Source organism: Larus michahellis, chromosome 3 (assembly GCF_964199755.1).
Source record: "Larus michahellis chromosome 3, bLarMic1.1, whole genome shotgun sequence".
NCBI lineage: Eukaryota > Metazoa > Chordata > Aves > Charadriiformes > Laridae > Larus > Larus michahellis.
In genome coordinates, this window is record NC_133898.1 from 81,547,624 (window position 1) to 81,562,685 (window position 15,062).

The window sequence follows — 15,062 nt, forward strand, 5'->3', positions numbered from 1 at the left end:
CTACCTCCTAACCCGAGTCCCTCAGACACTATTTAAAAAAATACAAATATAAAACCTGCAGTAAACTATTACAAATTCTGCATCTCAACACAATGGAATAATGTACGTGTTTACTTTAGAGGCAAAAGGAAAAGTCTTGCCTATTTTAAAATTTAAGGGGTTGTTTGTTTTTTGTTTTTTTTTTCTTTTCGTACATTTGCTTTTGTCTACAAGGTGACACTAATAAAGCACCATATAAAGCCATTCAAACTGCCTGCAAAAACTCTGCATTTACTCCGGATGTACTTCACAGCTGAAATAGAGTCATATTCAAGGAGGCAAAGCACTTGCGATAAAATATGTATGGACAGGAAATTACAACAAAAATCATTATATCTGAGGCCCCAAACCTGTAGGCAGATTCAAGGACCCACCTTTCATGCTGAGCAGTGCCGGGAAGCTCTCAATTTGCAATCATCACACTCAAGCAACAGCAATGACTATTCCATTTCTACTCCCATCATGACAGAAAATTTAACAAAATTTAGCATGATTCTAAACCCTCTACTCCAGGAAGCAGTGAAATAGGAGTGTCAAGGAACCAAAACTGAAAGGACTCCACTCCATTTCATCAAAATTAGCAACAACAAAAGTTATTCATCCCATGGGGCATTTTTGAAGCTTATCCTCCCTTGAGTACTGGACTGTAACAAAATAAAGTATTTGCTCCTCTAGGAAAAGAAAATTTGGGGTTCTACTTGTTTTTGTCATGTAACAATCATTCATAAGATAGTCATAAGATTTAAGACAATATTAAGTTCCAGGTTAAACTTCAGATTTGTTTTTGAATTGAGAGTTTTCTGCAAGTATTTCTGAGGAAGAAAGGGGAAGAAAAAGGCTTTTCTATTAATACATAAAAAACTATTGTGACCTGAATGCACATGCAGGGAATTAGCTGAAAGGTATGAAGCAAGTGACTGCACACAAAATTTAAAAATATTGAATTACCAACGGATCCACTCAAAACATTAAAATTATGGAATTCTAATATTCATTTTGATATGAAAAACTTCAATTGTGCAGTAAACAGCCTAAATAAAGCAATATAACATGCAGCTGCAGAAGCCAATGATGCAATTCAGTTACAATCGACGTAAATATACAAGAAGCAGCAAAACTCTTAACTTTAAGGTTTTTGTAGTACTACGTTCAGTCAACTGGTAAGAAAGTATCATTAGATAATTTCATTTATTACTAGAAAAACTAACCCATAATCAAGTTTTTAAAAAAAGCTAAAAAAAAACCCCAAAACGCTAACCAAATCGAGTAAAGACTGAGGAAAAGGGGCATGAAAACTGATTTACCTTAGTTACATTCATGACAAGGGAAAGACATGATTAGATTTTACCTCTAAATAATATTTTGCTTACCTATAAAGAACATCTCACTATGCAAAACTTAACTCAGTGGCTCATATTTGACAACCTCAGCGTTAAGCAAGGAAAATGTGAAGTTGCATAGCTGTTTTCAAATTTCCTGATCACTGTTTTAGTACGTATCACTGACAGATGTGGGAATTAGAATCCTGTCTTTTTAAAATAATGATATATTTTGGGAATCACTCAGTACTGTACAGGTGTTTCATACTCCTCAACATCTGCAAAATTATGCAAAAAAATATTTTAATCTGTACCATGCTATAATGAACACTGCAAAAGATCCTGTAAAACAGAATCAATCCCCTAATTTGACACTCGCTTTTAAGCGCTTGTAAAAATAAATCTACTTTCTATATTCCTACCATTCAAATAAAAATAATGTCTATAGAAGTCGCCTAAACAAGTCGTTGAATGAAACATTAAAATGGATTTCAGGGTTCAATCTTTCAAGCCATACTTGATTTACGCAATTTTGCTTCAATATTCTGGGTCATTGCATACTTTTCTGAGACATCTAACACTTTAAGCACAGATGAAAATTTTCATTAAGATTTCCTTAGTTTTCAACCTTCAACACAGTCTATGCTTAAAACAGTGAAACTGTGCAGTACTGCATTCTTAAAACTATTACCTCATCACTGACTGCTAAACTGGCAGAGCTATGTTGTCTAAAATAAGATAATTTAACCAGAAAAGATCTTCTCTAAACCAGTATTCATTTTTTACAAAATCACAAGTGCTTGAGGTTGGAAGGGACCTCTGGAGGTCATCTGGTGCAACCCCCCTGGCTCAAGCAGGGCCACCTACAGACACTTGCCCAGGCCAGTTTTACAGTGCAAAGTCACCGCACATATGAAAGCATATAAGGCTACATAGTCCAACCACTGTTATTCTTCTCTAGGAAACAAATGAGTCCCATGTTTCTCGCAGGAAACAGTACAGAAAATACTCCCTTTCAAGAACAGTGTTACCCACCTTCTTCCAGTTCCTGCAGAATTGGTAGAATCTTTATATGCCAAAAGATTTCTTCCTCTTCCAATTCATTTATTCTTGTTTCATCCTCTGAGCCTTCAAAATACATTCAAAACAAAGCACATATTCAGTGAAGGTTTCAGCTTTTACACAAATAAATAGCTACACCAGTCAGAAAAAAAAAAATCTAAAAATGACACATTTTGCTATATTCTGGGTTATTCTATCTACTGAAGCTTTTGTTTTTATTTAGATTTTCTCAAAAACATAAGTTTGAAACAAAACTAGATGGATAAATGTTTTGATATGTAAAGCTGTACCGTAAAGCCAGATTTGTTTTTGTTTGCCGACATTAATGTTTCATTTCATCGCTGAATTGGAAAGTAATGACTACTTTCACATCAATGCGTCCTACTATTTTTCAGCTCTGTGTCCATGTGACAGCTTATTCTGTGTTAAAAAATACCCATACTACAGACAATCTTCTAGGATTGTACAATTTTTTCTAGTACACATGCACAATATTACAATAAGCTTGGTTAACTGACTTTTTGGTCAGTTAGGGAAAAACAGTCTTGTTAGCTATTATATCCTGTAAGCAATTCTAACGATTACACGCAATTAGTTTTGAGAACTTCTCGACTAAATTTTTGTAAAATGCATGTTTCACTCCTACTCTTTGTCACGTTAAACAATTTCTCACACAGGATCTTGGGAAATCAATAGCAAACTACAGATATCTGAAAGATGGTTTGCCTCCAATAAACATGTCAGAAGCCTTGAAGACAACCAACTCCCAGTTTTCTTGGCCATCCCCAACCAATTTCCTCCACAGTGACTGAAAAAGAGCTACTGCTCATCATCAGAAACCTTGTCCACTTCACAAAGGGAAGTTTTAAAAAAAAATTTCCCTTTTTTTACACTTTGCTTCAAAAAGAAAAGACAAAAAAAAGGTCTATCAGCAGACATCAAGTTAAAAATTGGTAGACCAAAAAATCAGCAGTCCGGCGTTCTCCTGGAAACAAGACTGGGAGCGTGGATCTGTTTTCAGATTGGATAAAGGAGTTGGTGAAGCACAGTTTATTGAAAAATGGATTCCAGCACTGACTTTCATATGGATACAACATCATTAGGAATTATTCCTACTTGCTGAACATCCTTTTCACATTCATCTGGCAGTATGTGAATTGACAGAATTCTGGTCTTGACCATTGTCCCACTACAGCTGGACAGCCAGAGTTTCGGAGCAACTTGAGTTTTAAAGGATCTAACAATTGCTTACAAGGTGCATGTAGGCATCTTTTTGGAGTTCAAGATTAGGTTAAGCTGCTTATCTTGCAGACAATCGAAGTTGTTGTTACAAAGATGGGGTTTGGCTTGTTCTTTTCTTTTCTTTAAAATAGGGAAATAAAAGTCACACAATCCCACTAAGTAACATGAAGAAAGCCATTAAGACTAGAATATATACTTTTTTTTTAAAGCAACAGATTTGTCAGAAACTGTATCCTACTGTTCGTTACTAGCTCTTGCATTTAAATGACAGTGTAAATTCTTAACATAATCATTATCAAACACAAAAAATACTGTCCTACATGAGAACACTGATATTAAGAGGTTTGCATCATGAGAACAGTATCTCAGATCTTAAAAAAATTACTGTCTACTGAGCATTACTTGGAACAGAGAAACAATTAAAAACTTCCTGATGATTTTGAAAGCTTGCTCTTTAAAAAAAATCCAGATTCTTTTTGTGTATTTGTATTAACTTTAGCTGTCTGCCTATATTTTCCACAGAATGAATCTATCAATTGTATCTGTTTCAACAGATAATACAAAAATGCTGCTGCTTCCTAAGTAATACACTGGTAAGTATGATATTACAAAATCTGTATTGTTGGGGTGTGCATGTATATACATATTAGTATATGTAATTAGGTAATATTATTATTACTTATTTTGCAAACCTTTTATTTTCTAGATCAAATGAGTTAATAGCCTTATTTAGATCAACAAGTAGCTTAATTAATAAAACACTACGCAGCATTTGCAATGAAGTGAAAGTTCTGCTTTGGATAACGTAAGAGCACAGCTGAAATAACACTAGAATAGTTTGCACTGTTCCTTCCTGCCACAAAACCCACATATTGACTCAATTATTTCTGTTCTTTCCAATTTGTAACTACCTCTCTTAAACTGAAAGATGGGCCTGACTTTCTAACTATGCACATGCTTAACTTTATTAAGCAAAAAATAAGAATAGTTCACATAGGCACATGCAGATATGACCAAACTTCTCACTAGAAAAAAAAACAAAAACCAAGCCATTCAATTTTTAGTTCAGAACAAAATGAACTGATTTTTCGTGCCATTCTGCTGCAGTTGTCTCACATTCAGCAGAAAAATACAGCAACCTAAAAATCATAATGGCATCATTTTTTTAAACAAATATCTCTTATAACTAGGAAAAAAAAGATAATCAGCTTTTACGAAACAGTATTAATCCTAGCAATAAGAATGAATAGGAAAGATTTTATTATAAATAAAAGCAACATTAATAACTTGTAAGCTTGTATGTGTCTCAGTCCTGGGAGATTTTTAAGGTGCTAATGAAAAATTATGGCACTAGTTGTATTTAAAATGTTGCAGAAGCTGTCCTGAACCTTCTAATTGAGCGAATCGCAATTCAACAGCAAAAACACTCAAGCAAAAGAATTCAGCAAGTTGAAGTTCGTTGTCTCAGTTTTTCATAGGTCTTAACCACAGCTTTGCATTCTGGTCAAAAAAAAAATAATCACTAATCAGTCTACATTTATTGGTTGCTGTTTTTAGCATGTAAATACAAGAGCCTTAGCAACACTGAGCTTTCAAAAGCTGTGTACTGCCTGACTTATTATGTTTAGCCTTTTCGTGGAATACTGAGTGGCTACGAATGTATCAGTATTAAAACAGCCTACCTCCTCTCTAAAATGTGAAAGTATATACACAAATCATATCAGAAAATAGAAATAATCTGTAAATGAACACGCCCTCCAGGACCCTATTATAGAGGAAGAAATGATTGAGAACTCCTACTGCTATCCCACTGTTTATTCTGGGATTAAAGATGAAGTATGCACAAACTAAGGAAGCTACATAATGTTGAAAAAGTAGATATAAAAAGAAACAATCCTAATAGCACACGTGATTTTTTCAACAGCACCAATAAAATAGCACAAATAAATTAAAAGGCTTATAAAACAGAAAACACAGCCCCACAGAATACTAACTCCCATGACAAGGTAAACACTCTCAGCTCTTCTGAAGGAAATGAAAGCAGAGCACATTACAGCCTTCGCCAGAATGATCCAGAATAATTCAACTTCTCAGTTCTGGAAAAATAGTAATAAAGCGTAATAATAGCAGAGTAGAAACTTCAGGTTTCCATACCAGACTCTCAAATATGCCCTAGCCATGCATGTGCCGGCTATCAGGAAATATTAATTAAAATCTGTTATGTAAAATTAACAAAATGCATCCCTACAGGGTAATCCAGAATCTTCGTCTTTAGCTAATACAGCTTGACATAACTTTACTAGTTTCTGTGCAACTATGCCAGTTTACAAAAAGGGATGGGCAAACAAGCTGTTAGTGGACTGGCAAGTTCTTAAGCCTACATATGAGAAAAACAAGAGGAAAGCATCAACAGATTTTTAGAGTGAAGATCTCTTCAATATTGTTTCTCTTCACCAACAACAGTAAAAAAATCCAATACAACTAGAAAACCAAAAATACTACTCAGTGAATAAAGAAGAAAAAGATCAAATCACAAAAATTAGGTTATTTCATTTGACTGTAGTTCACATTTCTTGACTGGAGATTGAAATGCCTTATGAAGTACCTGTTACTCTTTTCTTCCAGCCTGGACTCCTTGGCCATGCTGAACTTGTGTCCGGCTTTTTCATCTGGTCACTAAAAGATACAGTGCAGACACACACAAAGTATGTTAGAATACAATGCTCAAAATGCTTCTTTCTTCACATGCACTCAGTATGAGATCTAATTGGAAAAGATTAGAAGTTATTTTAATAAGTTTGTAGGTTATCTGCTCATTAAAAATGACATACAAATAAAGCTTCCTCAAGTATGTATTACAAAAAGCTTCTTCAGAAATACTGACATATTTACACCACAAGAGGTCACCGTTATGGAACACAAAACTTAAAGCATTTTCACTTGTACAATAAAACTGAAAGCTGAAACAAACTAAACTGAGAAAGAGCCAATTTTTATTTTATCATCAGTTTCATTAACTGAATATTATCTGAAGTAGCTTAAAACTGTAAGTTCATCCATTCACAAGGACAGTGATTTCTTCCAATAGAACTAACACTTAAAAGATTTAAACGAGAAGAATTTTCAAAGCAACAAACATTATAGTAACCCTTTTGTAAATATTAGAATTTCCAGGTCTGCCTGTGAACTATTGCTAACTGCATAGTGCTCACTAGTTCTGTTAGTACAAGAAACACGTATGTTGTCATTTCATTGAAAAGCAACAGTGAGTAATGCCATAATTCCCGCTGATTGTATGATTAGTCTTTCTTTGGCCAGAGGAAACTACTCCATACATCTGTGATAAATCTATTCTGTTTGCCGAGCAACACACTAGCAGCCCTGATCTAAAAGAAATATACAAGATATAGACTCTTTTTGCTAGTAAACAGGAATCTTTCCTCCTTTAAATTCTGTACTAAAGACAAAGGTCTTAATCTATGTTTTCTATACTTCTCATCTGTTTAACACTTCTCATTCCATTTATAGTTCATGTACCAATATCCTAATCTCCTAAATTTCTGTCTAAAGATAACAGTAGTGTTTTAGCAATGTTATTTCAATTTTATTTTTTTTAAACCTGTTAATTTAGTTGCTATAAGGCTTAAAGCTGAACTGTTGTTTAAGTGGTTTGCTGGATTGGCGCCTAAATCCTGTCTGCCAGTCCAGACAGAAGATGTAAGTCATCCTATCAACAGATGGAGACAGAATAAAAGACAAAGCTCTTGTAAGATCACTTGCCTACAAAAGGGACTGGAAAGCTCACTGTGATCAGTCAAAAATTTCCCAAGCAATCACATTACAGAGGAACACTTGCTTCATTATGGCTAACAGTGAATAATGCTTTCTTTTTACAGCACGAGGATTTAAATGCTCCAAAATCCAAATGCTTACACAAACTACCTTGAAATTATTTCAGCTCATATACAGCAATTCTTACTCCTCTGGGAAAGCAATGCTTTGAAAAAAAAAAAAAAAAGAAAAAAAAAGTAGACAAGTGCTTGCATCTCTACTCTAAAATAGACTGACATCTGTAAGAAAGGTTTCTACAGCACACATTAAATACAGTTCAACATATTAACAGAAATCAAAATTTAGTTCAATTTATGTTAATATCTTGTCCTACAAACTTTAAAAGTTTAAGAAATCATTCTACAAGGTTCAGCCATCCCTGAAATCAAGACTATAGCCTGACTTCAGCCACCAAACGCTAATCCAGCTATATTCAGAAATCAGTACCTTCAGAATTACAGGTAGCCATGATGATACTATCTGCCTACATGAATACAGATGTCTGAGTTTGCTTTCCTCAGAAAAAGAATTTTATAACTATATCCTGCCTGTGCCTCTTTCCCTAAAATGTAAATCCAAGAAACCTCAACAAAGACAATCCTACAAGTTTTGTAGGAAACAAAAACAGGTGAATAGAAAAGACACTAAAGCAAAGGATGTGGTAACCTGAACATTTATCAGATAGAAACACCACATATGCAAGATGAAGGGTAAGATCATGTCAAAGTCTGAAGTGCCTTAAAAAACTGTATGGTTTGTAACCTATGATTCTGTAAATACCAGTATCGACCAGTTTAGAGACCTAGATGAGCAGGAAAGCAGATTGCTGTACTGCTGGTATTCACAGAACTACCTGTACGTTTGGGAAACGTCCTCATAAGTTAAACAGCTTAACTGGAACTTTCATTATTTACAGAAAAAGAATACACTGAATACGTACATAAATGAGAATGACTGGTGGGCAGGCTTATCTATAGGGAGTATGTACAATTTATGAATGTTGTGAGAGATTATAAAATCCCTTTATGTATCTTTACCATGCTGCCAACTCCATTTTAGTTTACAGAGACTTGTTTCTTTGTTATCTTTTCACTTTCATGCAGGGCTGAAACTTAGGCAGCAATATCTTGTTAAGAACTATGCAGTTAAAATGTAATCAACCTACTCTAAAAAATAAGTTACCTACTATTGAAGGGAACTGGCTTGTCAAGAGAGTGGTTGCCTTGGAAACAAAGTCAATTGGCAGAAATCCGATCATCTGATAAGGGACTCATCAAGAAATCAACTGACAGAGGCTCTGATGATTTACAGAGGAAAAAGAACTTGGCAACTGGATCATCTCTGTCCTTCTCGTATGAGGGAGCCACAGTAGTCCTCATAGTAGCCACTATGAGGAACAGTGCTTTCTTGAATGTACACAGACTACGAAGACTTCCAAAAGGAAGGTGAGCCAGCACTGCAGCGGTGTGTTCAGTATTCTTCCTTGGAGAAAGAATGCATAATTAAGTGAAAGCAGCATTTATTTCAGAAACTCTGCATGTTTAGATGTTTACTTGCTTGCTCTTGCCATAAGCTTCTTGTTAATGGTAAATCTGCAAAGTCTCACCTTCAGTGGTATTCCAGGGAAAACTACATTTCGGTCATGGTTTAACCCCAACCGGCAGCTAGAACCACACAGCTGCTTGCTCACTCCCCCCCAGTTGCGACAGGGGAGAGAATCAGAACAGTAAAAGTGAGGAAAAACTCATTTGTTGAGATAAAGACAGTTTAATAGGTAGAGCAAAAGCCACGCACACAAGCGAAGCGAAACAAGGAATTCATTCACTGTTTCCCATCGGCAGGCAGGTGTTCAGCCATCTCCAAGAAAGCAGGGCTCCATCACGGTTATTTGGGAAGACAAACACCATAATTCCGAATGTGTCCCCCCCTTTCTTCTTCTTTCCCCCCCCACCTTTTTATACTGAGCATGATGTTATATGGCATGGAACTTCCCTTTGGTCAGCTGGGGTCAGCTGTTCCAGCTGGGTCTCCTCCCAACTTCTTGTGCACTCCCAGCCCTCACTGGTGGGGCAGTGTGAGGAGCAGAAAAGGCCTTGACTGCTTAGCAACAACTAAAAACATCACTGTTTTACCAACACTATTTTCATCCCAAATCCAAAACATAGCACTATACCAGCTGCTAGTAAGAAAGTTAAGTCTATCCCAATTGAAACCATGGCAATTTCTCAGAACTGCATCCCAGAGGCAAAGAATTGGTCTAGTTCTCTCCAAAGAAGCCGCACACGACAGGAAGGTCTGATTCACAAAGGTGGGTATAAGATCCCAATAGAGAAATAGTGCCTGGGCTCTCTCCCCATACTGCAGAGCCTTAAACATCTGAGAATCTGGCCGCCTCTTTACAGTCTGGCAATAGGCCTGAGTTTTGGGCCACACCTTTCCATACAGTTAGAGCATGAGCATGGTCCCTGCTATGGTTTTGGCCCAAGAAAGGTAGTACTTTCCTTGACAAGTGTCTCGGCACAGGGCACAGACAAACAGATGTAGGGACATTCCCAGACAACACTTTGTGCGTGGGAGGGAGGGGATTAGAGATACTTTCATTGTATTAACATAACCCGTGACACTGCAGTTGGCCACCAAGCCAGAGAGTAACTCCTTTATTCAATTTTTATTAATTATTAGTGCAGATGTAGCCCTGCTGTCCCCGATTATTTAGTTATCAGGTAAGAGGGACACATAGCCTAATACAAACAAGTTAATGCTTCTCTACAGAATTGTCTCTTAACAAGCACCTTTGACCAGCGAGGTAGCAAAGCTTAACTGGAAAGAAAAGAGAACGTGATCCTCTTCTCTGAATTGTCAAACTCAAAGGCATTCCCTCTAGACACTACCCTCTCCTCATGGTGAGGCTCTTGTAACACCTACATATTCTTACAACTTTGGGAGGCGACACTAGAAAATATGGAAGTATGAGAAGAACAGAGGAGTGCAGTAACTGAGGTAGTGCACTAAGGGATGAAGAATATGATGGTTAGTTTCCAGAGTAGAGTAGGAATAACAGGGAATGAGCAAAAGATAAGGGCAGTGGTATGGAAAAGGCCATAAGCCCCATACTATCTGCTTCTGCAGGTGCAAAGACCTCACATGACTTTTCTCCTCCAGAGATAATGAGCCTCTTCTCTTGCACCCACGTAAACTGCGAATCTGTGAACTCTCCCTCTTCAAGTAGAGGTAGGAACTGGGACTATCATGTAAACCAGAACCTGAACAGAGTCTTACAAAGGCAGAGAGCTACTCACATGCAGACAGTGGACAGCATGCCCTGAGTAAACGCTGTGAGGAAGTCATACACAGTAGACACTAGCTGGTGTCTGGAAATAGATTTATTTACCATTTTACAACAAGAAAATGACAATGAATTACCAACTTTGTGATCCAGAAGATAACAAGAATCTGCAGAGCACCCTTAACTTTGTATTTATAGGTATCTTTTGTTGGCGAATTCTACCTGACTGCTTAAGGCAACTTCTTTGGGTTGGGGGTGGTTGAAGACATCAGAACCACCAAACTGGCTTCCACTGACAGAAATAGAAGGAATATTAGGCTTAACATCCAAGGACTTTATGGAGACTGACTAACAAAACGCCATTTTCGCTCAGTCAGCTCCACACAAAGCTTTGCAAGGAGTAGTAAATCTCAAACATCAACATTTAAACCAGAAAAGGTAACCTGGAAGATACTTGGAAAAACACACAGCACACTGCCTTCTGAAGGCGTTCACCTGCATAAACTACAATAATACTAGTCCAAAAACCTGTCTTCAACTACCTCTTTTAATGTATCAAGAGGAAAACTGGTAAGTACAGACACTCACAGAAAAAACTCTTCAGAAGTTCCTTCCTGATAAGAAGCCTTAGTCTGTGTTGCCACCACGTAAAAGATCTCTTATCATCCATGTGCTCTTGATAAAACATTGGCCTCATCGCTAACTTCTAGTAGCGTTTTCTAAAGTAAAGTAATATTTAGTTGGGGGATGGGATTCAGTTTATTTTTAAATAAATTAAGGCCTTTGAGTTTATTGCCCCTTGATTTCCTTTTACTTCTTTGATGCCCTTTTTCTTAAGTCAGAGACTGTAATTTTGAGCATACAATTTCTACACATCTATATCTGCAGAGCATTTTCTATATCTATAGAACCACAACTCTAATCTTCTAAGTTCCTTCCTCGTAAGCAAATCTAAGCCCCAGATAGTTTCATTGCTTGTACTTAGAGACCTTTTATTTTTTGTCTTTATTTTTAATAAGGTAAACAAAACCAGTTGTACTTTATCTAAAAGTACACTAGCAAACTATGTAACAAAAATATACAAAAGCTATAATAGCTCACACTGAAAGTCCACCTTGCTCAGTGTCTTCTAAAAGTGACCAAAAATTAGCTTCTCAGATGCCTCCAGCAAATAGAAGGTGCTGTTGTGGTGCCCTGCCTGCAGTTCTCCTTCAATTTCTGCCTTCATGTTTTTCACTCAACAGTCACTCAGTTTCCCCCCAATGTTATTTTCCTTCATTGCACCCCCTTTAAGCCCCACAAACTTCCTTTCTTCTAGTTAATTTAAAACCCAAAAATGTGACTCAGATTTTTACAAATTCTATTTTGGATCCTTGATATATCGATGATTTCAGGTCTGCAGACATCTAGGCAAGCAATTTCTAACTTTTCACAAGGCTCTAAAAAGGCCTAGGCACTGCAGTAAGTATAAGATGCAGACTGTTTATACATAAATACAAGCACTGAACAACTGATTTTACAAACATACGTTGTGTACATTGGAAAGTCAGACATCATGTATCTACGCCCAAAAATCAAGACATTTCACTAAGTGGTAAGAAGAACAGATTTAGAGCAATGCTAATCAGATCCTGGGGGCTTGCTCAGGCAAGCCAGATGTGTCAAAAGGACTATTAGGCACAAAACTGTTCTTTCACCTAGATCAGAGCTCAGAGCCCCTGATTGTGAGTAATCCTGAAAGAGACATGCCATTTAGAAAGTCTGTTCTTTGAGATGTTACTGACATGTATATTCAGAGTGTGATTATCTACACTGTAATCTGGGTTTATTTTTAATGCTAGCAGTATCCAGGATGGCATGCCTCCTTATCTATTAAGGATCATTTGGCTATTTAAGCAGTTGTGTATATTCCCAAATTCTATATGGACTACAAAGGGAAAAGCTGCAAGGATGTGTTGTGAAAGTATATACAACCAGTAAGTCTCTAAAAAGAACAGTCACAGGAAAATAACTAATTTTTCCTTTTCTGAGTGCCTGCCACAGGGGAGAAAGAAGAGCTCTTGTCATGCAACAAATGCAGGTGTCACAATGCACCCTCCCTTTGTGTATTTTTATACATTGATAAGACCCCTTCTGAGCCTTCTCTTCTCCAGGCTAAACAGTCACAGCCCTCTCAGCCTTCCCTCATATGAAGGACTCCATCATCTTAGTAGCCAGACTCTCTCCAGCTGCTCCGTATCTCTATTGCACTGGGGAGCCCAGAACTGGACATAGCACTCCAGGTGTGGTGGAGGTTTTCAAGACACAAATGAATAGCGTGTTACATAATCTAATCTAGGCTCCCTTTTCCACAAAAGATTGGACCAGATGATCTTTTGAGATGCCTTCCAACCTGAGCTATTCTATGAACTTGGTGTCCACCAGGACCTCCAGATCTTTTTCCACAAAGCTGCCTCCTGGCTGGACGGCCCCCAGCATATACTGGTGCCTGGGGTTGTTCCTCCCCAGGTGCACGACTTTGCACTTGCCGTTGTTAAACTGCATGAGGTTCCTGTCAGTCTATTTCTCCAGCCTGTCAATATCTCTCTGGATGGCCGCACAACCCTCTGGGGCGTATCAGCCAGTGGGTTCCTTATGTACTCACTGCCAGTTATAATTTTTCTAAATCATTCAGAACTCTGGTCTTCTGAACTACCCATCAGGTCTCTTGGCAGGAACATTGGTGAACAGGGTGCAAAGATACCTACGGCTCTAGACCAAGTTTACCAGGGCATAGCCAGACTCAGCAGCTTTGTCTCAAAAAGGATGGATGGCGGCTCCAGAGAAAGTTTAAAGAAACTAATGGGGGCCCTGGGAATCAGGGCAAGAAGAATGATGCAGCAGACTGCGTCTTGTCCCTTGAGCAAGGGACAAGGCGGTGCAAGAACCCCAAAGCAAAGGAGAAAGGGAGTCAGATGCGCAGCCAGCAAGTGAGAGAGACTGCGACTTATTTTCTCAGACAATGTTCAGTTATACAATGCTTAGGAACCATTGCTTTAGCACATAAGCCCTCTGCTACTGTGATTCTTCCAGTGTAAGTATTTAGTGACCAGGAAACAAGTTTTAACTCTAAACCATAGTTACTGATTTTAATAACAACACGCTGCCCTGTAGACTTTGAAAGGAAGACTAAACAACTTCCTACTAGTTTTGCCAAAGCAACTCATAGAAATTGGTTTTAGCCTTTAGCAAAATTGAGAAAAATGAGTATTTTGTTGTATCATTCACTCTCATAGAAATTTTTCCATAAGCCAATAACATTTGCATTTTTCATTAACCCATTTATTCCTATTTAATTACACTATCCAGACCTTTAATGTTGCCAAAAGGACATCAGAATTAGTTTTCTGTATTGTCTTTCATTGGTTGACCAGTAGGGAATATGCTTTTGCAGAGTTTGTTTCAAATCAAGTGATTTCTTGTGACCCATAACTTAGCGCTTGAAAGGCACTCCATCTTTTTAGACAAAGAATTGGCCTTCAGTAAGACACTTAAAAGAATGTGCCCCTATTTTGCTCAACTACTACTGAACTTTCCTTTCTATGATGCCATCTCAGGGACAAACTAGATAGATACAACCACAATGTGGAAATAAGTAATAGGTGTGCCTCAAAGAAAAAAGAATTAGCATAACAGCTCAATTCTTAAAGAGTATTTTCCTTTTAGAAAACATAACAGACACATAGTAAATTACTTGTGGACAGCTTAAAGAAACATAAATTACAGTATTAAACCAATTACACAAACCTCTAGTCAATCCTGTTTCTCAGCCACAAAGCTTTTCAAAAGCATGTAAATAACTGAAAAACTGATAATATAAATGTCCTGAAATTATTTCAGGAGTAACGCCACCAGAAAAGACAAAAACAAAGGGATCGAAAACTATTAACTGAGACTATAACTGATACCACTGATATGAAAAAGGATGAACCGTGGAAAGGCAACATAATTTGCAAAAATATGTTGACAAATAGGCCAACTACAGTCTGAGTCATCCTAAAGATGAGCAAATAACAATTCCTCTATAAACACAATCATGGGTATAGTCCATTACTTATGACAGCTCCAGCAATAAAAAAGAATTTATACAGGCTATTGATAAAGAACTTCATGTACATGTTAAATAGTATGGCTTAGAAGAATAATAGAGGTTGATGAAAAACCTATATCCTTATCCTTTTTATTCTTCATAGTCTTTGCATCTTCTGCCTAATACAGGAAAATATTAACAATATCTATTTGTG

The 15,062-nt window shown here is 37.2% G+C and overlaps 1 protein-coding gene across 6 annotated transcripts in view; it reads right to left on the bottom strand.

The window, feature by feature from the left end:
- ARMC2 (armadillo repeat containing 2) overlaps positions 1–15,062 on the bottom strand; it is a 64,974-nt gene that overhangs the window by 34,292 nt on the left and 15,620 nt on the right. For all 6 annotated transcript variants that reach the window (XM_074580977.1, XM_074580976.1, XM_074580974.1 and 3 more), the window contains 2 exons: positions 6,268–6,338; positions 2,394–2,486 (listed from right to left, as the gene is read on the bottom strand). In XM_074580977.1, coding sequence (XP_074437078.1) covers positions 2,394–2,486; positions 6,268–6,338 — 164 coding nt within the window. The remainder of the gene's footprint in view (positions 1–2,393; positions 2,487–6,267; positions 6,339–15,062) is intronic.